The 27,566-nt window shown below is 46.2% G+C and overlaps 1 protein-coding gene across 4 annotated transcripts in view; it reads right to left on the bottom strand.

Annotated features, from left to right (window-relative positions):
* The window catches only part of LOC133484983 (short transient receptor potential channel 7-like), a 33,723-nt gene extending 6,452 nt beyond the window's left edge, over positions 1 to 27,271 (bottom strand). For 2 of the 4 annotated variants that reach the window (XR_009790564.1, XM_061788250.1), the window contains exons 1-8: positions 26,583 to 27,270; positions 21,964 to 22,726; positions 18,985 to 19,167; positions 15,868 to 16,032; positions 12,009 to 12,225; positions 10,111 to 10,344; positions 8,839 to 9,103; positions 693 to 888 (exon numbers count right to left, since the gene is read on the bottom strand). Coding sequence is in view for 3 of the 4 variants with exons in the window: in XM_061788250.1 (XP_061644234.1) it covers positions 693 to 888; positions 8,839 to 9,103; positions 10,111 to 10,344; positions 12,009 to 12,225; positions 15,868 to 16,032; positions 18,985 to 19,167; positions 21,964 to 22,726; positions 26,583 to 27,019 (2,460 nt within the window). In the remaining variant the exon portion in view is untranslated. Of the gene's footprint in view, positions 1 to 692; positions 889 to 2,362; positions 2,464 to 8,838; positions 9,104 to 10,110; positions 10,345 to 12,008; positions 12,226 to 15,867; positions 16,033 to 18,984; positions 19,168 to 21,963; positions 22,727 to 22,925; positions 26,312 to 26,582 lie in introns of those variants that run through there. The other 2 variants (XM_061788252.1, XM_061788251.1) reach the window with 2 other exon arrangements.
* Between the last annotated feature and the right edge of the window lie 295 nt (positions 27,272 to 27,566).

Here is a 27,566-nt window from a genome sequence, read left to right on the forward strand (position 1 = left end):
ATTATCCCGGGTCTACTCTTGGGTCTCGTTCCACTTGAACGTGACCAGAAGTCATTCCAAAGGAAGACCCTTATTAATCTAATGCAAAACGAGCAGTGGCTCCACGCCAATGAGTTGGCGTCAAACGACGCTTGCCAGTATTGGCCACGCTATCTCGCATCACGAAAATCTTTTGTAGCTGAGCTTCAGATGGCCAAAGACGCCAAAATGTAAACAAGCCGAGTTAAAAAAAAAGAAAGAAAGTTAGGTACAGATAATAATATAGGGCAGCAGTAGTTCATCTGTAAGGACTTCGACTTTGGAAACGGAGGGTCACGGTTCGATCCCGCAGCGGACAAAAGTAATTGTAACGCGTTGCTGTAGTCAGCGTTCGCGCGCTCCATCACTCAGACATCTTTCCTTGCACGCATGCATGTGTGTGCGCGCTCCGCTTCTCTGTGTGGTGCCGAACACAAAAAGACGGCATAGTCATAGCGATCTAAGACGATCAGGATTTTACACGGAGATGGAACCCAAATAATAGTAGCGAGCCACAGAAGCCGGTGAGGAGAAGTGCGTGTCGAGCGGGAAACGTCGCAACACGTTCCATTCACACACGCACTCAAGTTGGTCTTGGCTCTCTTACTACCTCTGCAGGCGGAATCTTGAAACTCAAGTCATTACTCACGGGAACAAGATCCAATGATTATTACCTCGATCTCCTGGTACGAGCTGTTTATCATGGCAATGAGCATGTTGAGAAGGACAACCACCATGGTGACGTTGTAGACCCCGTACAGCACGTAACCAATGTTCTCGATGAACTTGTGGTCATACTTCAGCACCACGGAGATCACTTCTGACAGCCCGAAGATGGACCAGAAAAGAGTCTTAAAACTCTCCTCGACGCTGTCATGACAGACAAACGGAAGTGGTAAGAACACTGAAAAAAGAATTCAACAATAAAACATTTCATATCTTAGCTTTGATTCAATGAAATTGATTCATTTAGTGTATCGGAAAGTTTAACTTGAAAGTTTTTACTTAATGTAAACCATGTTTGAATGTTGGAACAAACATTACTAGTGTTAGCCAAAACATTAGCGCCTGCTAACTTAGCGTAGTTTAGTTTAAAAGCAGTGCTCATACGCATTGACACGCTCATACAAGCGTCACACAAGGCACATGTTCTCACCGTCGTTATTTAACTACGTTTTATGGCGTCTTTGCGGTTTATGTGAGAGAAATAAAAATGTTTACGCAGCGGCTAATCCCGTCTCCAGTAGGCTAGCATCTACCTGGCGTGCACTCGCCGCACAATAATGCGTCGGATTCGAAGGCTGACTATAACGTCCAGTAAAGGAAAGATAGGCTTAAAAACATAAATGACTATAAATCAACTGTAACGTTACCAAAATGCAAAGTTTCTTAATTTTATTTATTTATTTTTTTTACATCAATGTCAACATTGCCATGTGCAAATCACATTCAATTCAAGTAAAGTCTTTGGCCAAGCTGTAAAACTCATTCACTGCCAGCTTTCCCTGTTCGCATGGATAATTGACTTCTAAAGCCGTCAATGGCAGTGAATGTGTTTATAATAAAAATAAAATAAGAAATTTGGAAATGTCATTCTCAACGACAACGTGGTTATAAAAGCCACTTGGGTGGATAGTGGAGTGACAGTCCTCTCACCCTTCTTTTTCGACTGATAAAGGCCGGTGAGAGTAGCCGAGGATAAACGAAATTCAACAGTGAACCTCATCCATCCGTGAAAGACACAATTTTAAGCATTGGATCAATGCATTCCAAACTCTCCCAAAGGTGTTTTAGATTCTTCATAATCAATCTGCGATGAGCGGTCCTGAAGGGACTGACCTTTAAAAACATAAAACTTGAGCCACAGCATGTTAAAGTGAAAAATGAGACACCACCTGCACAATATCAGCGCTATTAGACTTTCACCGTTCGTCTACAATGCTAAAACCGCGAGGCGCTTCGTTCCGAATAGAATCGGCTGGCGTCCGCTCGGCGAAGAAAGCATTCATCCTGGAGGAGATTTGGAGAGGGACCGGAACTGCTGCTAAAATGATGTAAAGTGAAGCGAGAGAGAGAGAGAGAGAGAGAGAGAGAGAGAGAGAGGACTAAATAGGATGGATTTGAACACTTCCTTCTGTTCGTGTGTTCCTCACCAACGGACGAACTAACGGCTGAAATAAAACTGCAGCGCTTTTGTTGACATTCGAACATGCGCTCCCGGCAGCAAATGTGGAAAAAAAAAATATCAGATTAATCACACTTTGGAATTTTGATTAATCGAGATTGATCACAGACACCAAATATGCCACACATAGAACATAGTTTGCTTTATGTTCAACCTTACTTGTACGGCACTTTGAAAAATAAATAAATGAAGCCGACTTCGGTCTTGGCACCCCGGCCCACGGCGCAGACACACGAAGAAGATGGGAGGGAGATTGTTGTCTAAAAAAAAAAAAAGCAATCTGTTTTTAAAGCAACATTCCCGCAGCTCCTTCACTGATTTCAATCCCACTCTTGTTCTTTTTTTTCCTTTTCTTTTAAATCTTGGTGCTTCTGTGATGTATTTTGCAAAGATCAGAAAGGCGTCCTCACCGTTGCCCTCACGTGCAGCCAGGAGGACAGCCGAGCAAGGTGATTTTGCTGAACTTTTATTCTTGATTGTATTATTTAGTTCTTTTCAGCCTTTCACATTTGACATAACGTCTCATCTCTTAATTGGACTCTCTCCTTCCAAAACGCAATTCCCTCTGACTTTGAAATGGGACACATTGAAAGACAAAGAGTAATTGCTGCGTCTTGATGATATGTTTTCCCAATTATGCTTTTATTCAAACGATTCTCCAACCGAAGTTGCCCGTAAGCAACACCTTTCCGACTGGGTGTTCCCATCCCAGAAACACAAAGAATTATAGCACGGATGTAATGATGGTGAGCTGATTCAAGTGTCAGAAAATTCGGATTTCAGATTTTATAAACTCCAATGACTTTTTTATTATTTTATTATTATTATTATAGGCCTCACTATGTGCCATTAAATTGAAATACGACTGAGAGTTTTCACACGTACGTCTTTGCTTTTTATGCGACTGTCACAAGATTCAGCGAGAGTCGTTCGCGAAAGGGGTATTCGGAAAATATGCACTTACCGGCAAATATCTTATGCACCTCCACATTGACCCAATAAGTGTCAAACTCATTTTTGTTGCGGGCCACGTCGCGGTTACGGTTTCCCTCGGCGGGCCATTATGACTGCGAAACCACATAAATGGTTCATCGCCTCTTAATATTGCATACACAACCAGTTCTACTTGTGTTGATGCCACCGTTTGTGTTCAATTAGCTGTTCCTTCAAGAGTTATAACACCTCACCTATCGATGCTATTTGTTAGCCCTTCTATGGCGTTTTGCATTAAGCTAGCGGAAGGTTGGAAAGTTATGTGGTTGTTTTAAGTAGACAAGGTGTCGTTTTCTTTGTTTTACGTAAACTTCAAGTGTGAGCGGCATGAGACGGCGTGAAGCCTCTTTTCGGATGCTTTTCGCGAAGCGACTTGAGTTCACTGCCAGCAGACAGTGCTCGTACATCGAAATTTTGCTCGGAAGGCAAAGCAAAACACGGGCCGAATGGTGGCTCCTATCTGGAAAAAAATCGCAAGGAGTTTGATTTTCGACCGGAAGAGTCACTAGACAAAGGTGTTTTTTTTTTTTTTTTTTGGGGGGGCGGCGACTTTTTCCCAAAATGTTCAGTTGAACACCAAGTCTTACAACCTCAGGCTCTTATTTTTCGCAAATCTTTTTTTAAACCAAAAAACAAGCAATCGGTGTTTTCAGTGTTGCCCCCCTACAAAAAAAAAAAAAAAATACAAAATAAAAAAAATACCAATTGGAAAAAAATTGAAAAAAAAATACAAAATAAAAAGGTGGATCGCTGAATCCGTGTGTACGCGGCGGGCCACTGTACACCGGTAATCTCCATACAGTACATTTTTGGGGGGCAGCTCTCGTTATGCAGACAAAGGCCAGGATGCAAGTGGCTGGATTATGTTAACTAAGGCGTTGAGTTGTTATGGTTACACAAGTCTGCGTGTGTGCATGCGCGCGCCCCATTACAGAGCCTGTTGGGCGCTGCCACTCTTAATAATAGATAATAGGACGTCGTCCGTCTCTGCCACCGGATGCCCGCTCCCCTGCTGCTTTACTGATGCTTGGACAATGGTGTCATGACAACACACACACACACACACGCACACGGTTTAAGACATGTGGCAGAGATGAAAGTGCTAATGTCCTGCAGAGGCGTGCTCGTGTGTGTGTGTGTGTGTGTGTGTGTGTGTGTGCTTGGCTGCGCAGGAGCCGTTCCAGCCTAACTGCAGACAGGCCCAAATCAAGCCGATCCCCCTCAGGGATGTGCTCAGGGGTGTAGCTCTTGCTCTTTGCTTTCTACGCGACTCCGCCATTGTCTTTGCTCTGCTCTCGCTCTACCAAGCGCTACTTGGTTATAATCCAATTGCGGTTGCTTTTATATCTCCCTTCCAATCCACACTCGCCCCTGCCAACAGATGTTGCTGTTAAGGAAATTAAGGAGGGCAGGAGAGGAGTGTGTTTGTGTATTTGTCAGCATGTTGCTCTTTTAGGCAGTTGTTTCCTTCCTTCCCCATTTTCTCTTTTCGTTTAGTACTATTTTCATAGGCAACTCAATAAATCTTAGTTTGTGTGAAAAACATTTTTTGTTGATGAAATAGTCAAAGGTCAGCAATTTTCGAGAGTCTTTCGACTTGCACTGGAGCAAACTTGACCATGTTAATACAAAGAGAGACACGATGAGGCTGATGCTAAATAATAATATGCTGACGACATACAGTCGTGCGCAGAGTGGCTTCGCTATTTCGTTCACAGCACCTGCGAAAGTTGGAGGGGGAATGAAGCCTTTTCCAATTACTTGGCGGCCGCTCGACCACCTGAGCCGCGGATGCTGCAAATTAGTTTTCAAGTGACGCGTTAACATAGGTGACAGTGACATTTTCCCAACTATGAAGGTCAACGTGACCTTCTTAATTCAATGATTTTCTAAGCAAAAACACTTCCACTGGGAAATTCCTAATACCGGAATCGCACTCACTAGAATAATTTGAAATGCACAAATCAGGCGACGGTGGGAGTCAAATACTTGAACTTGAAAAAAACATTGCTGCACGTCTGAAGTTTGCTGAAGAGCACTTGGATATTCCACAGCACTACTGGCAAAACATTTTGGGGACATATGAAACCAAAAATGAATTCATATGAGGAGGAAAAATGGCACAGCCCACCAGCATCGAAAAAGTATGGTGGAGGGATCATCACGGTATGGGCGTGCTTTGCTACCTCAGGGCCTGGACAGCTTGCTATCATCAATGAGTCAAAATGAGTCAAGGGTCAACCAGTGATTAAATCCAAGGGTTCAGTTAGGTTTTCCTCTCGGTCCTGTGAATTTTATTTTCAATAAAAATATAAAAACATGTTCATCTGGTATTAGAATAAGCATATTCTTGTGATTTAGATAAAGATACAAAACTTTGACCAATGAATGCAGATTTCCAAAGATCATCAAGAAAATGTACGTTCCGATGTCCTATAACGAGTCACGAGCCGTAAAAGGGGTGCAGTGCTGACGTGTCAACGCTTTGCGTTTGCTTCCCAGTCAGCTTGACCTTCTCTCATCTTCTGTCACTCTGCCCGCTCATTTCCCCCTCTTTTGTTTTTTGCATCCTGGCAGCTCTCCCACATTTTTTTTTTGCCCGAATAAACGGCAGAGCCCCAAACGCCCTTCGCCCCGCATCCGCATCCCTCCCCGTGCTCCTCGTTCCGTCCTCCATTCCCTCCGCCTCCTATTCCCCGCACAGGAGACTTCATCCCCTTTTGTTTGTTGCACCGCAAGCTCCCTTGATTGAGTAGAACACGAAGACGTGCATGCCCACGGGCCTCAGCAGGACTGACCAAATCTGAATCCTGATATGTTATTTCAAGTGTACAACCGTATTGCTTGAACACCTGTCGAACTATGCAAAACACAGGCGTTATGCATGTGTGCATCTCTGTGTATTTGCACATACGGGGGGATACTCACACTGACCACAACAGCCCCTCCGTCTAACGCAGGTGCCGTATGGGGCATTGGATCTGGCTCGCCAAGCGATTCGAAAAACAAATGGAACCTCAGAGGAACTGTTAGACACAGCTCCAAAACAATTAACCCACAAATGCTTATAATAAATACTGTATATATCAAATTAAATGCGATGGTTTGCACATTGCAACAATTGCCTCGAATATGGTCTTGGGGGGGGAAATGCAAGAGACATTCTCTACCCAGATAGAATTGACGCGCCTCTACTTCCGGCTTCGGCGCGTCAAACATAAGTGCAAAGTTGGTCAACGCTTAAGTCAGTACATACACCTTTTTGTCATAGCTACAACCTTCAGTGATAGCGGTTAGAACATCTGCTTTCAAGTTTGGGGGGAGTATCGAGCAGCAGTGAGCGGCAAGCAAAAGCCACACTGACCCCTGCTGGTGGAAGTGACGAGCGCAACATGTTTCTTCTTGTGCTACGATTTTCGTTTTCTCACCACAACACGGAAGGCAATTGAAGGGGGGGGGAGGAATCGATCAGAGCAAATTGCAACTCATTGTTTTGTTTTTTTTAATGTCACAGGAGATACAGCTGGATGAGGTGATTAGGATTTTTTTTTCCCAGCTACCAAACAAATGCTATTAAGTTTTATTCCAAAGGATGCGAATATTAACAGCTGGCAGCAATTCAGCAAACATGCCGAGCCAGAATGAACTGTCAAAAATCACGCAGCTCATGCACACGTGCACGTTCGCTCCTTTGTCCTCAACTCATTCATGCAAATTACAAACAGTCCTATCACATTCAGTCCCCATCGTACAATTTCATCCTCTGACAAAATGAGATTAAAAAAAAAAAAGATATGGTGAAATAAAACACAAGACTAGATCATAAGACTAACAGCGATGATTTTTTTCCTATATTTCTTAAAAAAAAATTAACTTGCATGAAAGTAGTATGCATAAAGAGTTAACGACTTAGTATCTTTCTTTTTCTCGCTGTGAATCATTCCGTGTTTTATTGGCTTCATATTAAGTCATTTAGTTGCATACCCCGAAACTGTATCTAATTAGTATTATTGTTTCATTTATGTACATTTCCTTCATTGCTGTGTTAAATTGAGGGAATTGTGCAAAACAAGTTAACAAGAAAACATTGACGAGAAATGTGCCTCAAATCAGGTGGCCTATTTATGGGGACGCAACCGAGGAGGCCAAATCGGTGCCGGAGCAAAACTGCTCGTCACAACATTCCACGAATCCTCAATTTTTCCCGGAGAATTGGAGACACGACGCAACGTCAGCGCGAGATCATTTTCAAAGCCCCAACGGAGACTTTCCCCAAACATCTCATTCAGGAATATTTCTACAGTCTACGGTTTTTCTTTTCTTCCTTGTATTGCACATGAGCTGTCCATCTTTTCTTTAACACTGTAAATGTGGATTCCGTATTTTAGAACTAAGCATAAAACAAAGGAAAAATACGCAAGTCTATTGCGGCAACTCATTTTAATTTTTTTCTCTTACGAAAGTCTGCTCGCCTCATGCTAACACAATGTAAAACGCCATAGATGGGCTAACGAAACCAGCATCTTACGAAAGTCTGCTCGCCTCATGCTAACACAATGTAAAACGCCATAGATGGGCTAACGAAACCAGCATCTTACGAAAGTCTGCTCGCCTCATGCTAACACAATGTAAAACGCCATAGATGGGCTACCGAAACCAGCATCAATTTCACTGTAATTTTAAACCTCAACAATTGATATGTGAACCCAAGCGGTAGCAACACTTGTCGTCACACGATATAAGAATACTCACAGGCATATATTTTTTAATCCCTAATATTAATGCAGTTTAGCTGCTCGGTCTTCTTCTGTATCTGTCTGTATTAAGGCTGACACTATTGAATGGTTTTAAACTCGATTATATCAATTCATCGGATAAAAATGTATTTTGCATTCAAGTTTATTGCAAAATCCTTTTTTTTTTTTTGCCCGACGACTGTTTATTAACCTATTACTGTTGATGATTTGCTATGGTTTCATGATGAAACAATACCGAATAAAGAACAATTGCGCAATGTCACAGGAGAGGGAGTGATGACGTCCTCGGCAAGCTTTTGGAAATTGAGAGCGGATTATTGTCACAGGCTACTAGTTTCATTCACGCTTCTTTTTTTCAGGCTGCGTCCGGTTCAACGACATCTCAGCTGCACGTTCCTCACACCGCGGCTGCAAATAATGATTGACTGACTCTGATTTATTTATTTTTTTTTTCTCCATAAATTGGTTATAACTCAGTTATTGGTTTGGTCTGCAACACGTCAGAAAAAAAAAAGCCCAAAATGTTGATCATTGTAATCCAAGGTAAAAGAAAATGTTTGCAAATTTCTTTTTTTGATCCTCTACTTTGATAAAGGACTTCGAGAAATCAAAGAACATTGACTATTGAGAGGCTGAAATCTGAGGATTTGGATCATTTTATGTTCAACAATGTCTCTACACGATTAATCGATCATCAAAATAGATCAATTAGTCTATGTATTAGCCTGCACCCTGGTGGCACACACACACACACACACACACTAGAATGAGCAGCCCAATGCCCATTGAATTAAAATGATGCACGACATTCAAGTTATTGATGCATGTTTTTATGAAGTACAAGATTGTGTCAGGAAATCGAGAAAAAGACGCGGCGTAACTCACGTGGTGAAGGCCGGATTGTACTTGGCTCCAAGGTAGTACGAGTACAGGTTGAACATGCCGATCATGAAGGCCACGAACACCATGATGAAGATGACCATGAACTTGAAGATGTCTTTGACCGTGCGTCCCAGCGAGATCTGCAGCGGGCCGAAGCTCTCGTTGGCCGGGAGGATGTAGGCGATGCGCGAGAAGCTCAGCACAACCGCGATGGCGTACAGACCCTCGGAGATGATCTGAGGGTCTGACGGGCGCCACTTGTTCCTGGCTGGAACAGAAAGGAAAAAAAGTGGGAGTCAGGGGATTGTCTGCTGAAGCTGTAAATGTTGGACTTGAATGAGACGTTCAAGTGTCAGAGGCATTTTGACATCCGCTGTGAAGCGTTTCAGACGCGGCTACAAAACCATTCATGACAGAATCTGATCAAGTGGCCTCATAAGAATGGACATTTTTGCACGTGCAAAGTGAACATTTCGTGCGCTCCACTCCTTTTCGAGTGAAGCGAGAATGCGGATGAAGACGCAAAGACGAGATGAAGCAGAGCAAGCAGCGGAAGTGACAAGCGGTGGATGCGAGAGCAAAGAGCGATCGATAAACAGATAAACACATTCTGGGGAGGCGGGCAAAAAAAAAGAATGGTGTTTGGATTCAAAGTTAATAAAGCGAGGAGAAACAACAGAAGACTACTTCTGGGAATGGTTATGGTGGCCCTGAAAAGACAAGGAGAGCAATCAAATGTGAGCCTCACTGACAAAGGTGAATGAAGTCAATACATCGTCATGTGCCGCCGTCATTTTCATGACGCCATCAGGCCACTGGATGGCGCCGCGGTAGGAAGATTCTCTTCTCGTCCAAGATGCAAAAAGTGCAGCACAAATGGAGGGTTCGCATGAAAACACAGGAGTTTGCATTTCCGAGGGATGCAAACAGAGTTCAGGAGGCAGTTGCAAATATTCTCTTGCTTGCACTCCATTCCTTGAGTCCCGTTCAAAGGAAACTCATTCTTCGCGTTTGAAACTTACCTTCATTCTCGTCTCTTCTACAGTTGTTGTTTCTTCTTCTATGACTTCCCTGGCGGTGGACCTTTTGACGACTGTGGCAGCACACCGATGACTCAAGCATTTCATACGCGATTGGATCTTACATCTTATAATATAGTCTTACGAAAACTGTCCCGTTGCGCGATCATATTTTGTGCAGCTTAGCATTCCATTATTTCTATTTTTCTCGACAGACTAACAGAGAGTTGAGCTGCGATAAGAGCAAGCTTCTCACCGAATGTAAAGTAGGCCACCTCGTCGGGCAGCGAGGCGTTGCTGAGGTCTTCATCCGGCACATGCATGTCCACGTATTGCTGGGCTTTCGACGCCTTGAGGAACGCCATGAAACGTGCCGTGAAGGACGCCGCAAAGATGGAGAGCATGCCGAAGTCCAGAACGTTCCACAGGTGCATGATGTACTCTCTGGGCCCATCGCTCCAGATCTCCTTGCACTCGGACCAAATCATACCTGTTGGGGCGAGCGACAAACAAACACGAATGCACTGAGGAGGTTCTCGCCGTTAGATCAACGCGAATATTCACAACAGCTCGTTCTTTCCAACAAACAGATGTTAACATTTAAGATGATCATTTATTAAGAATTCACCCTCATTAAAAGTCCGAGTCCGCCGTCCGTTTGGAGCCGAAAATGGCTTGTTAAAGCAAGCTGCTGCAATCCGACTGTTCCGTCCTCCACCCAAACCTTTTCTGCCGCTCATATACAGTGGGCACGGAAAGTATTCAGACCCCCTTACATTTTTCACTCTTTGTTATATTGCAGCCATTTGCTCAAATCATTTACATTCATTTCCCCCCCCCCCCTCATGAATGTACACACAGCACCTCGTATTGACAGCAAAAAACGGAATTGTTGACATTTTTGCAGATTTATTACAAAAATAAAAACTGACATATCATACAGCCAAAGTATTCGGACCCTTTGCCGTGACACTCATATATTGAACTCGGGTGCTGTCCATTTCTTCTGATCCTCCTCGAGATGGTTCTAGGTCTTCATTGGAGTCCAGCTGTGTTTGATTATACTGATTGGACTTGATTGGGAAAGCCACACCCCTTGTCCAGAGAAGACCTTTCAGCTAATGTTTGGGGCGATCAGAACCCTTCCTAGAGCTGAGCAATCGGCAGGGAAGAGCCTTGGTGAGAGAGGTAAAGAAGAACCCAAAGATCACTGCGGCTGAGCTCCACAGACGCAGTCTCGAGAGTCAACCATCACTGCGGTCCTCCGCCAGTCGTGGCCCGACGGAAGCCTCTCCTCAGTGCAAGACACGTGAAAGCCCGCATGGAGTTTGCTAAAAAAAAAAACAAAAAAAAAACACCCGAAGGACTCAAGGATGGTGAGAAATAAGATTCTCTGCTCTGATGAGACCAAGATACAATACAACTTTTTGGCCTTAATTCTAAGCGGTATGTGTGGAGAAAACCAGGCACTGCTCATCACCTGTCCAATGCAGTCCCAACGGTGAAGCACGATGGTGGCGGCATCATGCCGTGGTGGGTGTTTTTCAGCTGCAGGCACAGGACGACCGGTTGCGATCGAAGGAAAGGTGAATGCGCCAAAGTACAGGGATGTCCTGGACCAAAACCTTCTCCGGAGTGCTCAAGAACTCAGACTGGGCCGAAGGTTCCCCTTCCAATAAGACAACGACCCAAAGCCCACAGCTAAAATACCGAAGGAGTGTCTTCAGAACAACTCTGTGACTGTTTTTGAGCCCTGACTTGAACCTAATTGAGCACCTCTGGAGAGACCTGACAATGGCCGCCCACCAACGTTCACCCTCCAACCTGACAGAAATGGAGTTGCCCAAAAACCCAAATCATTTTGTATTGATTTAATAGATGTGGATTTGTTTGCGTGCGTATTGCCGTCGACGGGTTTTGAGCAATTGTGACGACCTAGATGTCTTTATGACGTCAAGGCTGTTCCACTTGAAGTTCTGTGACATCATAAAAATACAATGGGCAAAGAAAAACGACATCTTTGTTCAATCCTTCTTTCAAAATATACAAGTAAACCGTTTGAGCCTCGATGAGAACTCTTGCAGTGGGATTTCCCAATAAAAATATGTTGAATAAAGAAATATTGGCAAGTTCCTAAAGCTGTCACAAACTCACCCAACACCCACTTCATGATCAACATCTCGGTCCAGGAGAATTGAGTGGTCTTGACGCGAAACACTTGCCGCGGGTGGTCCGTGATGGTCTCGTTGGGCAAGTTCTTCACGCCCTCGAAGCGGTCGGAGGCGTTGACGACCAGTAGACCCAAGAAGATAGTGAAGGAGACCGCGTGGGCCACAAACTTCATGAATGGGCTTCGCAGGATCTGACCCAGCTGCAAGCGCAAAGAAGCGACAAACATGAGAAAAGCTTTACTCCGTGTACGACAAACGCCAAAATAGGAATTTTTCGAAATTGGGAACCGGAATTTATGGGAATCAACCAGGAGTTCAAAAAAAATACAGAAATGTTGGCGCTTATAACAATAATTCCGATGGAAAAATTCCAAACTTCCCGTCTTAAGTCCCAATGGAAATTGACCAGAGCCTTTCTGGAAATTTTCAGCCAATCTCTTCCGGCCCCTTTACAACAGTCGCACGCTCTGTCGCGCGACAGGTCCCCGCTGCATTGCCAGATAGGATTTGCGTTTCGAAGCGCAACGATGCACGGCGACGGATGAAATGCAAAAGGGCTTGTGCATAAAGAGCTATCCAAAGAAAAAGCCTCACACGTACATGCGCACAGTTCCAGCACCGCTCTTCAAACCTGCTGTGTTCGATATTATTTTCCCACAGGAGACCACTGCTCCCGTCTGCGAGGCGCACACGCACACACAAACATGCACATAGCAAAGCAGCAAAAAGGGGAAGCCCCATTCTGCAAAAACCTCCTGGAAACGCTTGCGCGCCGCTACTTCACGCTCCCAGCTGCTGTGCTCAGAAAGCTGATTCATTCCCCTCTTGGCGTGAAATCTGGAATTGATTTTTCTTTTCTTTTTTCTTGGGGGGGATCACTCTTCAAACCAAAATGCCGTTTGCAGAAAGCGAGCATATTTCAGCGAAATAAAAGGCGCTGTGTGTGAAATGAGCGTCGCAGCAGGGAGTTCAAGATATTGGGAATTCTGCGAGCCATTCACGCCCGACGTGTGCCCGAAGAGTGTCCACTGACAATAGTAACGCAACCCCTACACCAACAGATGTTCTCAGATTCTTTCAAATGTTGTTTATGACAAAAGAGAACAACCATGTTAAAACCTCTTAATCCCACAGTCCCTTGAAAACATTTCTTCACACAAATGTACAAAGGGTACTCGGCTGTAATTAGTGCTTCCAGCCCAACCATCAACAAGAAGTGGATTCATGGATTTTCCCACGTGGCGCCCTGAATCTGAATCTCCCAGGAAACCAGCGTGAAAAGTACAAACGGGGCCCAAAAAAAGAACAGCGATGCACGGCAGGAACCCGACATAACAACAAAAGAAAGAATGTCGATCATGTTCGTAATGCCAATAATACACGAGATCGGGATTGGTGAAGGTTACCTTCACAAATATGCATCAGCTGCGCATTGCAAGCCAAAGTTCGTGTTTTACGTGCGCTCTCAGCGTACAAATACACTTCTACAAAATGAATCAGGCAAACATTTCAAGCACTTAAAGGGCCTTGACAGGCTTTATAAATCACACATAAGTACACATAAGTACACACATGCAGGGAGAGTGCTAAAACCTTAATGGTAACTAAGCCGGGGTGTCAAAGTCCTTTTTGTGGCGGGCCACATCGTCGTTAGGATTTCCCTCGGAAGGCCGTTATGACTGAATTGCGAAGGGCGAATACCGGCCTCGTTTCGAGGGATAGGGTGCTCTTGGAGGTCGCCGACATCGGCCACCGATACTTCAAGCGAAAAAGATCTGACATGGAGTAAGTCCTCCTCACCGGTAGTTGGCGCTGCTACACGGCGGCGGTTTGACACCTTGGCAAATCCTCATGTGCGTCAGAAAGAAACAAGGGTGTTTTTTTCACACTTGTCTGTCATTGTGTTAAATGAAAGTTGAAGTATCAAAAGTACAAGTGGTATCTCTATCATGAGTACTCGAGAGCGAGTGTCGCTCTGAAAAAAAAAGTCGTATCACGCATGCATAGAAATGTGCGATGGCCTAATGTTATTACATATACGCAACAAATCGATGGATAACTCGTTTTGCCAGTACAAAAACATTGTTATTCAACTATTAATACATTTGATTTTAAAAGTGGAATTGGTTACAAAGAAATGCTTACAATAGCTGAATGTTACCAAAAGTGAAGTGAATTTATAGTTTTGGTATTTCAGCAAGAGATATGAAGTGGACGTATGTGATTCACATTTGCGGGCCACTTAAAATGATGTCGCGGGCCGGATCCGGCCCCCGGGGCCATGCGTTTGACACCAGTGATTTAGAGGATTAAAAGATTATCAATCAAGGGGATCTGAAGATTTGCATAACAGCTCACTCACCTCAGGAGTATACCGACGTCATATTAGCAGGGGATTTTATTTTATGGATACATTTGACGGATATAGCACCTTTTTTAAAAACATGTTTACAAAGTGCTTTGACAGACGAAATAGAACGCAATAGATAAATATCAACGTCATAGTCATATAAAAACAACGACAATGACGGCTAACGACGACGAGAGAGAGAGAGAGAGAGAGAGAAGATGACCGAGAACCCAACAAACACAACTGGTGTGGAATGATACAAAATTGTTTGGGACAATAAATACTAAATTGATTTTAAAACACACAAAGTCCAAAATATTAAATGTGATTTTATTAAAAATACTACTACGGATAAGAAAATAAAATCAATATACAAGGAGGGAGACGACACCATCACGTGAAAGCCAGGCTGTAAAAACGTTTCAAGAAGTGATTTAAAAGATGCCACCGATTTTGCACGTCTCAGCTCCACAGGCGGGTCGTTCCAAAGTCGAGGCGCCCCAATGGAAAGCGCTAAATCACCTTTAGTTTTCAGCCCCGAGTTTGGAACAACCAGAACGCCGTCTCCCCCTCGAGGATCTGCGGCCACGGGCGGGCTCAGACGTGGTGAAAAGCTCAGTTATGTAGCTCGGAGCCAGGCCCGCCGTCCGTGCTTTAAAGGTAATGAGTCAAATCTAAAAATCCATTCTAAAACAGACTGGGAGCCAATGAAGTGAAGCTAAAATTGGACTGATGTGGAGCCGCCAATTTGAAACAGCCGAGCTGCGGCATTCTGAACCAGCTGGAGGCGAGATAGTGATTTTTTATTTTTTTTAATAATCCCGGGGAGGACTGAGTTTTAATAATCCAACCTGGAGAAAAGAAGGGCATGAATCAGTCGTCGGAGGTCGGATTTAGTAATTTTTTATTTCCTTTTGGCTACGGTGCCTACGTGAAAGTAACATGACTGGACGTCTTTATTGATATGGGTTGTGAAGGTGAGATCCCAATCAAAGATAACCCCTAGGTTTCTGGCTGTGGAAGTGAGATTGTCTAAATTTCAAGGGAAAGGGACCAAGGCTAGATTTAATAATGTGGGTGGTATTTTGCAAATTGAAAAAAGATATTTTGGATTTCGAGTTATTTAGGTGGAGAAGGTTTTGTGCCATCCAGCAACTGATGTCAGAAAGGCAATCTTTTACAGCTCCTAGGTTTCTAGGGTCCTCTGGTCTGGTCCTTATGGCACTTAGTAATTTGGCCAAGGGGCAGCATATAAATAGAAAATAATACTGGGCCTAACATCGAACCTTGCGGTACACCTCGGGCGAGGGTATCGGTGGTTACCGCAAATGTTTGCGCTACAAGATAAGAATAAAACCAACTAAGTGCAGTGTTCCTCATCCCCACCCAATGTCTTAGTCAATCAATTAAAATCGCATAGTCATCTGTGTCGAAAGCTGCACTGAAATCCGACAGAATAAGTATGACAGTATGTGAGTGTGAGTGTTCATACCTTGCTACATGGCATGATCCAGTAGGCGACAGCCAAGAATGGCAGGCCAACGGCGACACCCAGCACGGTCCAGCATTTAACGCCAACCGACTGCTGCCTGAGACCAGGAAGGTTCTCATACCAAATAGTCAGTAGCTGCTGTTGACAGTTCGGATGGGCGACAAACTGGGGAGAGAGGGCGAAGAACAATATATGACAAAATTTGCGAGGGGAAAATGGGAGAAAGTGAGAAAAAAATAAAGGGAAAAATAAGCGGGAGCATTTCATATTTGATGTTCTACTCAAAATGTTCATACCTCTGCTTGGGGTCCTTCACTCATCTCGGGCAAATAAATGCACACACAAAAAAAAACTCAAATCCAGCTAAGATTCGATGAAATAAGAGTTTTCTTTGTACTTCGAAGACCTCCTCAATTCCACCGACACGCCTTCCCACGAGGGAGCAGAGTCTGGGTTCTCTGAGGCGGGCTCTGCTATCTCTGGGGTTGAGGTCACCGAGGTAGCGAGGCCCCGGGGGAGGATGAGATTCGCCCCGGAGTTCCTAAAGGCTGTCCTGGTTGACACGCCTCTGCAACATCGCGTGGACATCGGGGACAGAGCCTCTGGATTGGCAGACTGGGGGGTGGTCCCCCTTTTTAAGAAGGGGGACCGGAGGGTGTGTTCCAACTACAGGGGGATCACACTCCTCAGCCTCCCTGGTAAGGTCTATTCAGGGGTGATGGAGAGGAGGGTCCGTCGGGAAGTCGAGTCTCAGATTCAGGAGGAGCAGAGTGGTTTTCGTCCTGGCCGCGGAACAGCGGACCCGCTCTACACGACGGGGACGACCCGGGACACGCCGGAGAGACCACGTCTCGGAAGAGCTGGATGAAGTGGCCTGGGAGAGGGAAGTCTGGGCGTCCCTGCTAAAGCTGCTAAAGCTACTGCCCCCCCCGCGACCCGACCTCGGATAAGCGGTAGAAAATGGATGGATGGATGGATGGAGCATTCATATTGTCTCGAAAATAAAACAAACAATGGACAGCATAGGAGAACGAATTATTGTATTCAAGTATTAGGATCACAGGGTTAGAAGTCAACCACTGCAATGGTAAAATGTGACTTTAATCCTTGCTTGTATTGTATTATTACGAAGACATAATGCAGAACAGAAAGGCACTTAGCCATTAAGACAGCAAACTACATATTGGCCCACATTAGCTGCAATAACCAAACGTGAAACAAACATTTTCTGGTATGAGTGTAAGAATGGAATTGAGCACTCAATCACACTTGCAGTCCTTCCTCCATTAGTTTGCGTCCGATTTTCACAGAGTGCGAATCTGTGCTAATTTAGATGCGCCGATAAGCCAAAGTCAGACACAACCGCCACTGATCATTCAGCAAGTTGCTTCATGCGCTCTGAACCAAAACAAATCCCATCCCTCAATCCGGCAACATGCGTCACACACACACTCAGGCGCCACCTGGTTTCCATGGCAATAAGCCCCCCTCCCTGTCTGCTTGTCTCCTGCGCAATTATCTCCGAGTATTGGTCATGCTGGCTTTTTGCTTGTACTGAATTAACGGCAGCATAACCAGTTTGGCCAACACATGCATGTGACGCTAACATGTGCGCGTTCGGTATAAACGAGGGATTTGCCAGAGGAGAGAAATAGGAAGTCAAGCAGTTGAGCTTTGGATGTGAGAAAAAAAAAAAAAAGATGTGGCAGAGCTAATGGGAAATGGTGATTGGTTTGACATTTGGTCTTTCATAGAGAGTCCAGCTACCCGTCAGCAATGAAAATCGTGAGACCTCGTACATGATAAAAGATTCCTGCACATGCAAAGAAAGGTATCATCTTTGAGCAGCTTCCTAGCATGCAGTGACCTACAGGTGACCCACAATGAATGTGGCAGCAGTTTCAACAAAGGCCACGTCACTCAGCTGCGCACGATGCCTTGAAAGTGACTTCTGGCTCTCAGCACCCCCCGACTTACACTTATACAGGCTCACTCACGAAAACTGATGTGAGTGCACCAATACCGATACCGGCCTTATTTCAAGGGATATGGTACTCTTGGAGGTCGCCGACATCGGCCACCGATACTTAAAGCGAAAAAAATCTGACATGGAGTAAGTCCTCCTCACCGGTAGTTGGCGCTACAACACTGAGGCACTTTGACACCTTGGTAAATCCTCATGGTCGTCAGAAAGAAAGAGGGGTGTTTTTTCACAGTTGTTTGTCTTTGTGTTAAATGAAATTTGAAGTATCAAAAGTACTCGAGAGTGAGTTCTCTATCATGAGTACTCGAGAGCGAGTGTCGGTCTGAAAAAAAAGTCGTATCGCGCATACATAGAAATGTATGATGGCCTAATATTATTACATATACGCAACAAATTGATGGATAACTCGTTTTGAAATCAGAAGCCAGTACAAAAAAATACTTATTCTATACTGTTATTTCATTTGATTTTAAAAGTGGAATTGGTTACAAAGAAATGCTTACAATAGCTGAATGTTACCAAAAGTGAAGACAATTTGTAGTTTTGGTATGAAGTGGACGTATGTGATTCGCTTTTGCGGGCCACTTAAAATGATGTCGCGGGCCGGATCTGGTCCCCGGGCCATGAGTTTGGCACCTTTGACATATGGTGTCCCCCAAGGGTCAGTTCTTGGACCGCTTTTGTTCAGCCTGTTTATGCTACCCTTGGGTGAAATGCTTCGGAACTTTAGTGTTCAATATCTACTATTATAGCTATGCAGATGACACGCATTTATGTCTAGCAGTCCCCAAAATGACTCTTTGTAAAAGGCGCTATAGAAAAGTATTTCCAATATTTTGGTTCCCTTATTTATGACGGGCTTAAATATGAATGAGAATTCCTCACTGTGTAATTCAAGTAATATCTCTCCTATGGACGATGATTATCTTCGTGAAGGCATCATTTTTAATCAAGCTCTCTTTCATAAATCTCACGAGGTCGTATAATAAAGTGGCAGTAGTGCACCTTGATGCATGGCTTTTCCTGTTTTGTTTGACACTGGAAGTTGGGTCTTGGTTTACAGTCGAATAACCTCTCTTGAACAAAATCCCCAAAAGTCTTCATAGTCATTGAGCGGCATTTGAAACGTTTACCTTCTTCACTTCATACTTGATGGCCAGTTTGACACGGCTGAGGCAGGGTCGGTTGTAGGGGCTCGGCGGGCACAGGTCGACGTCGCCGTTCACAATGGCTTCCACTTCCTCGGTGTTCCGACAGAGGTCCAACACCCCCACCACAAAGTCTTTACACTGCATTGACAGCTTACGGTAGTCATTCTGAAGATGGGAAAGTAGATAGTCAAGTGCTGTTCGGCGAAACACTTGTAAGCGGCGATAATGTCGGCCCGTTTCCGTGCATCGTTTTCCAATTGAAATATTCAACATTCCTGAATCCACTCTACGGATCCTAAAAAAAAAATGGAATGCAGAGTATTTAATTTTTTTTGATGCTGCACGCATGCAGTTTGACAGAAATCGGTTTAGGAGAATCGGTTATGCGCGGCATTGCCATCAAACCGACGGAAAAGATTGCCGACGCTTGTAACTTTGAAATATGCAAATGGTTTTGTGAATGTCAATGTTTTCATAATATTGTTTGGCAGTGGAGGTCGTCCCCCGTTTAGTGACAGTACAAAACCACTGCTTAATTAATTAATGTTGACAAAAGAAAAGTAATAATAGGGTCATAGGGTCAGTCATCAAAACAGATTAGCAATACATTGAAATTCTACAAGGCGTCGCGGTGGGCGACTGGTTAGCACGTCTGCCTCACAGTTCCGAGGACCGGGGTTCAAATCCCAGCCCCCCCCCGTGTGGAGTTTGCATGTTCTCCCCGTGCCTGTGTGGCTTTTCTCCGGGCACTCCCACATCCCAAAAACACGCATGGTGGGTTGCTTGAAGACTCTAAATTGCGAATGAGCGCGCAAATGGTTGTTTGTTTCTTCGTGCCCTGCGATTGGCTGGCGTCCGGTTCGGGTGTACCCCGCCTCTTGGCTCAGAATGAAACCAAATTAGAATATTCATTCTTTTCAGGGCAATTTATTTTGTCCATTTTCTAAAGTCATACACACCTGCTTGTATAAATAAAAACAAGTAAAGTGACAACAACATTGACTGAATAATTCCACATTTCCCCGGAGACAAAATGCAATATAATAATTGTCGCCACTGTTGTTGTGGTCTTGTGGTCACGATAATGAGACTTGAGGTCATATTGCTTGCTGATGGGCGAGCAAAGTGTAATACTCGAATACAGAACATATCGTATTAACACCAAGGCTCATAATAACGAGGTTTGTACAAATGAGCACGAGCGGAAAGCTGCGTCGCAGTTTAAAATGAAGGTCAAGTCTCCAGTGACGCAATGTCTGCTTGTTCTTTAGCGACTAAATGTGTGGCCACACATTGCACGATTCCTTAACTCTGTAACAGACATGTTTGTTTACAAGGAAACGAAGACAACGAGACTTCAGGGTAGATACCATGTAGTGTTTAAGAATGGCAATGAGGTTCGCATTGGAAGGTTATTACACGGCACACGTGATATTACACTCACGAGTCAGAGTGCGTGTTTGGTGCCCCGGGGGGGTTGAGATTAAGGCGTTGGGATGATGATGTGAGTATGAAAATGGAGCCTTGTGCGAAGTAGAGGGAAAAACGGTTACCGTCGAGTGACTCAAATAGAAAGTCAAGTCATGCAAGATGTGTGAAGACGGGTGAGAAAAGGAAAGGTTGTTATGTTTGAGAAAAGCCCTAACACCACTTATTTCATCTTCTTTCTTGTGTCTCCTTTTGCAGCCCAACATGGCGGCCAACCTCCCATTTGTGTCATCTGAGGTTACGCTTGATTTTGCGTTAAAACCGCGATGGATTCTGCTCTTTTTATTGCAATTGTCTTCTTCAGCTCCTGCCGCCTGAGCGATATGGAACTCGGCAGCCAGGACACGGGTACGTGTTCTTCCGCACTCATTTCCCACTTTCGCATATTGTAGCGTCAAGAGATGACGGCAGAGAAAAAAAGATTTGGAGAAAAAGCGAGAGCGAGGAAAGACAGGCTGATGATAATGAAATGGTAATGAGACCGATGAGCACCGACAAAACTCCGCTCCCTCAGGTGCGCCCTTCTCATTAACTCATTAACTGGAGACGGACGGAGACGCCGGATGACAAACAAGATCGGGCAGATGAATGAGATGAGGGATGAATTAAAAGAGAAAAAGCGCTCGGCACAGAAAGGAAGAGGCGGTTCATCAGCAAAATTGAAATTGTTATCAGATCATCGTTATCTGATGTGATGATTTCGACTGTAAATACAATGCAGAGTGTAATCAAGTGGAACTACGCCATGTTGGCCTACGTATTGGGAGTTTGGCCATTACATCCGCTGGAGGTGACAATGGGAAAATGCTACATTGGGAATTCCCAGATGAGCTTTCACTCATCTGGGAATTCCTTGATGGCCCTGGCGTTACGCAATGTTTCAAGATATGTTGAAGAATTAAGATTCAAGCGGCAGTCATAAGTCTTGTCCAAACTGATTGACAGATTTTGCCCACTGACAAAAATGCATCTTCCTTTAGACCAGTCCTCGGTTGTGACCGCTATAGAGCGTCTCGTTGTCTGCCCTGAGTGCATGCAGGTCACACAATTATTTAATTTTTGAAAGTCTGACTTGAAAGTGAGTGTGTAGACTTGAGTTTCGGGCTGGCGTGGCTGCTTTAGAGCGCCTTATTGTCCGCCGCATCACAAAGAGAAGGCGGAAGAGCGAGGTAAGAAAATAGGCCTCGATCGTTAATTTTCACCGGTCAACGCTGGCTCCAAAGGGTGCTACATCTTTACTTATTAAATCCAATCACCAATCTTGTGTTCTGCGATAAAGTATCAATCACCCCCAGCCACTCCCCGGGCCCTCGAGAATGTCACCCATTTAAAAAAAAAAAAAAACAAGCCCCCGGTTAGAGGGCAAAGTGTGAAATGTGCTAATATCTATCTGGCGTCTGTTGAATGCGATATTATTTTGAATGCACGCACAGATAGACGGATGAGAACTTGAACGAACCAACGGGAACTTACCTTGAACTCCGTCTCGATGTTGGCCAGTCTGGCCAGCTCGTTGCTGAGCTCCAGGGCGGTCAACACTGGATCTTCGCTGCTGAGTGACAGGTAAGCCGCACTGGCCAGGCCCTTGTACGCATTCATCCTGGAGCGTGAATGGCTGAACGAGTCCTTTTTCTGTTTTTCCACACACTCGGAGCACTTGCAGAAGTAGTCGTGAGGCCTCTCTATGCGAGCCCCTTTGGTCAAGAGGATATGGACTATCTCGTACTCTTGGCAGTGAGCAGCCAGGATGACGGGTGTGACATCGTGCGAGAAACGCGTTCCGTCCTCATCGTAAGCGTAGAAGTCGTCATCACGCATCTCCTGCTCCGGGGGACTCGAAGCCAGGCGCAGACCCCCGCCGAAGGCAGGGTGGCCCAGGACGGCTTCCACGATGCGGACGTAACCCTTGAAAATAGCCAGGAGGAGGCCGTCTCCGATCCGAGCCAAGCCGTCCTTCTTCAGGAGCAGCTCGGTGACCTCCAGATGCTCGTTTCCGACGGCCAGCTGCAACGCGTTCTGGCCCATGTAGTCCACACAATTGAAGTTGAGAGTTTTGGAGTCTTCCAGCATTTTACGCACGACGGGAATATTCCCGTACTCGGCCGCATCCAGAAAACGCTCCTCCTCCGCGGTGAGAGCCGAACCGCGCTCATTGAACATGTACGCCGGGCCCCGGACCGCCTGGCGACGCCCCTTCTCCCTCAGCGTGGTGTGCCGGCGGTGCATTGCCTCCGCCCTGTACAAATAACAGGAAATGCTCAGGACCAATTAAGGTAATGCGGCTAAAAATAGCAAGGTCAGAAAGCAAGGAAACGAGACCACAAGGCAGTATCATTAAATGCGCCACACTCGGTGTTTTAAAAGGGTACAGCAAAGTCCTTAGCGACTCCTAAATTCATGAACTTTGTTGGCACGGACTGGTCACGGTTCATTACCAGAGTTGAGCACGGATCTTTCCCCTGGGAACCCAAAGAGCTTTTACGACGCTTGGGCCCTTGGAACCACAACCGGGGGTCGCAGCTCATCAAAAGGAGACGTCAGGCCAATGGCTATTAGGCAGAGATGAAGTCATCATCTCCGTCGTCTCTGGCATCCATCCATCCTTTTCTAAAGCGTGTGCCCCGTTGACGGTCACGTCGAGCTGGAGCCGGCTGACCTTTGGGCAAAAGGTGGACTCAAATCTTGGACTGCTCGCCGTGCCGTGGCCTGTCAAACTCATTCCTGCTTTGTATTCATACAAAGTGATGCTTTCATTCCAGTTGCAAGCATACAGAGATATGCACGTCCACAGAATGATAGAAAGGGGAAGCTTTGCTCCTTGGACACAAAAATGCCGCTACAGACGATGTAAGCTTCTTATCACACGGGCAGGTTCGTTGGACCCGTCTAGCATATTTCTGTAATGAGCGCTTGCTTGCCTTCACCTGTTCATTTTCTACAAACGCTGGCATAGGAACGCTGGAAGACTGGTTAGCACATCCGCCTCACAGTTCTGAGGATCGGGGGTTCAAATCCCTGCCCCGCCTGTGTGGAGTTTGCATGTGAGTGCAAATGGTTGTTTGTTTGTATGTGCCCTGCGAATGGCTGGCGTCCAGTTCGGGCGTACCCCGCCTCTCGCCCGACGACAGCTGGCATAGGCTGCAGTACGCCCGCGACCCGCGTGAGGCGAAGCGGAACGGAAGATGAATGAATGAAGGAACGAAGGAAGGAAGTGAAGGTCAGCAAATGTCACATCGAAACATTCATTTCTAATTTTAATGAACGAATGGGCACGGCAAACCAAAAGTGCAAAATCTTCTTCTTTGGGACTTTAAAAGTGAAACTACAATATGCAAATACAATCCGTTTGAAGTGCTGAAAATGTGCAAAGACTGAGAACAATTTAGCATTGACTTGTTGTGATGTAGCATTAAACTCTTTTTCAACATCTCAGTTGCACCGATTTTTTTTTTTCCGGGGGGGCCCCTCCCACACTGTATTGTATGTATTCCGCCTGCAGCGGCTATTCCCGATTGATAATAACTTGACTATTTGTACCACCACAGCATGCGGTCAGCCATTAAGCTATGTCAACATCCCGTAAAAAAATGCATCTTCACTGATGCGTCGGGTGTTTTTGGAGCGCGGCGTCTCTGCCGGGTGCCCACACGGCGTTGGGGCCCGTCCAGCTCGCCACAGCCGCGCCCCCACAATTCAAGGGAACTGTTCATTTCGTGCGCTAGCTTGTGAGCTAACTGGCTAGAAAGCTAACGAGGCAGCGAGCTCGCCAGTACTTCTTTATGCGGTGTCATCCAGCATACAGAAGCAAATGGAATTTGGTTGCACAAGTGTGCACACCCTCATAGCCGTGATGTCGTTGTCTTCAGAATGAACCAATCACATTCGAACAGATGTTAACCATTTCAAGTGTCTCTGCCCCAAATAAATTGCAGCTCTTTTAGTTAGCTTTGCCTGACTTTTTTGTTTGGTCATTCTCGTTATCCAAGGGCTTTACTCCGGTTTGTAAAAGAAAACGCTCAAGCAATTACAGTCAAATAGTTGCTAAAGTGAAATGGCAAAGTTATGGAAATATCCATTCATTTCGCTCTATTGTACACCAGGTGACACTCGAGCCATTTGTACCCCATTAGCACCTGAAAAGATTAGCGATTGGCTGGCGACCAGTTCAGGGTGTACCCCGCGTCTCGCCCCGAAGATTGCTGGGCTCCAGTACGCCCGCGACCCTAGTGAGGAGAAGCGGAACGGAAGATGAACGAATGAAAGATTAGTCCGTTTGCATTAACGAAGAGAGAAAAAAAAAGGGACGATAAAGAGGTGCAATAAGGTTTGAAATCCTATTTTGGAGGAGAGCCTGTGAAAGGAGGTGGCCAGCACACTTGCCTCGAGGAGCAGCTCATTTTCAGGATCAGAGCCCGGTTGCTCATCATGTTTGGCCGCTAATGAGAAACAGCCACGTGCATGTGCGCGCGGCTTCTTTCGGGGCCTTTCAAGCCCGACGCTGGCGTATCAAAGCTGAGGAGCGCGGCAGCAGATCAAAGAGCCGGCATCGTGAACCGACGGCGGGTCGCCCCGGCCGGCGCGGGACACCCGTTGAAAGCGGCACCGTTCGCGTCTGCTTGTGGACGCTTCCCACGTAGCGCGGATGCGCTTGCGCTCAGCCTACCGTTGATTTTCACAGCGAATGGCGTCAACATATAACAGTCGCAGAACGGACACGAGTTCTGTTGAGCGCATCTTTAAATACGCCGGAGTGGAAAAGTAGAACAAAAGGTAAACACACTAATTCAATTGGACCCACGCAAGTTCCACTTTGGCGCACCCACTCTGTACATAAAGTGCCGTGAAAGGGTATTGGTATTCTAATTCGAATATTTGTAGGAGCTCAGGACAACTTGGAAAGAACTGCGGGCCTCCCTTGCCTCAGTTAAGGTCAGGGTTCAGGACACAACGTGAATTCACCGCATCGCGTTCATGCTGGTTCGGAGGAGGAAAGCCCAGCAAAGAAAAGGAGGCACAGTGGCCCAAAACGGGTCAACCGGTGCAGCAGGTTGGATAGGTGCATTTTTTGTTCTTTTCTTCAATTGATGGAATTCCTGCCACACAGAACCATCAGCGGCGCGGTGGAGATCTTTGCCTTGACTTCTACTCTACTTCTTAAAGCTCTTCTTGTAAGACCTTAATGCATTGCTGCGGTAGCCCTTATTTAGAAATAAAACATACACGCACTGGCCAAAGCATTAGGTACAATCCAATTTGACTGACACCTCGTAGTATGGGATTGTCATGCTTTGCAAAATGTATTGCTATGCTGGCATTTGCTTGAGACTGCATTCATATCGGGAAATGTTGATCTTCGTAGCTGGCGCAGCTGGTTGCGGGTTCAAATCCCGGACTCCCCCGTGCCTGCGTGGCTTTTCTCCGGGTACTCCGCTTTCCTCCCACATCCCCAAAACATGCACGGTAGGTTCACTGAAGACTCTAAATTGCCCGTAGGTGTGAATGTGTTGTTTCCATGTGCCCTGCGATTGGCCGGCGACCGGTTCGGGGTGGACCCCGCCTCTCGCCCAGAGGCTGCCGGGTTAGGCGCCAGCATGCCTGCGACCCGCGTGAGGAGAAGCGGTTCGGATTCAGTGCAGTTCTCTCTCCATCCTTATTACGGGGCCGATCTGAGCTGAGGCGTGAGAGACCCTGGACTGGTCGCCAGCCAATAGCAGGGCACATAATAGACAAACAACCATTCACATCAAAACCATTTGGGCCGGATGGATTTTTCCTTCCAGATATTTGTAATTGTCGATGGGTGGGCTGCTGCCCCCCCGTGGGCTGCTGCCCCCTCTCCCCCCCCCTTCAACGCCCCTGCCTTTGAAGGTTAGGCTGGACGAATCGAATCATATAATAGTTTATCACTTGTTTTCCTTGACAAGAGAGCAAGAAAGAATTTCAAAATGAACCAAATGTTTCGGGTCTTTCCTCGTCCTAAATTGTCGTCCAATTCAGGACGGAGCTGATTGCAAATGAGCCTGCACGTGTGCCGAGTCGAACCAAGCAGTCCATTTCGTCGTCGCGAGCCAAAGACAACGTTAGAAACTCACGATTGCCGGTTGTCGGAGTTGTGCTCGGTGTTGGTGTGCGCTTCGGGCGCTTCGGGCGCTTCGGGGGCTTCGGAGGGTCGCTGTCCGCGGTGCTGAAGGCCCCCGTCCTTCCCGGAGCCGCGTCCCGTCCAGGGGGGCGGCGGCGGCGGCGGCGGCGGCGGCGGCGGCTCGTCGCGGCGCTCGCACACCACGTCGAGGTGCGCGTAGCGGCGCCGAGAGTCCCCGCTGCGGTTGCGGAACTTTGGCGGCGTGAGCTGAGGGGAGTTCTGCGGGGACGAGCGAAGGCAGTCCGTCGAAGCCAGGTAAGGCGGCTCCGTGTGCTCCAGGAGCGGAGAGGCCGAGGAGAAGAGGTCCCGGGGGCGCCGCAAAGGTGCGGAGGGAGACGCGGAGCGACGCTCTTTCTCGCCGCCATCGCTTCCCTCCTCGTCGTCGGACATCGGCGCACTCGGAGACGCAGAAATACTTCAAGAAAACATCCGATCCAACAGCGCTAGTTTATGTGACGCACATTGCGCAACGCGTGGCAAACTTTCACGCCGACAAGTTTCATCGCAGCTGCGCGCGAGCGCGGAGTCCGGATCGTGCCAGCGCGCGCACGAGGAGCCAGCGCGCGCACGAGGAGCCAGCCCTTTCTAAAATGGAAGCCGCTAATCAAAAGTGACATCTGCGCTCACTCATCTCATGCATTATTGAGGACACACGCCGAGAGGAACCAATAGACGCCTCGCGATGAAATACAATTGCTTTGACTTTTCAGACTCATTTTCCTTTGCAGCAGCCGCAGCCGCCGTTGTCCAAAGTGCTGAATCGGTGCAGCTCCTGCTCAAATACGGGCGAGACGTCAAGTGCAGCACACTGAACAAAACCGCTCTGAAAGTATTCGTCCGTCCGTTGCACACGATGAGCGCAATGCGCTAAACGTTTAGCAATGTAACATGTTCAAGTTCAATACGTTCGAGTGACTTTTTCCTCTGTGCAGTGAGC

This window comes from Phyllopteryx taeniolatus, chromosome 10 (assembly GCF_024500385.1).
Source record: "Phyllopteryx taeniolatus isolate TA_2022b chromosome 10, UOR_Ptae_1.2, whole genome shotgun sequence".
Taxonomy (NCBI): domain Eukaryota; kingdom Metazoa; phylum Chordata; class Actinopteri; order Syngnathiformes; family Syngnathidae; genus Phyllopteryx; species Phyllopteryx taeniolatus.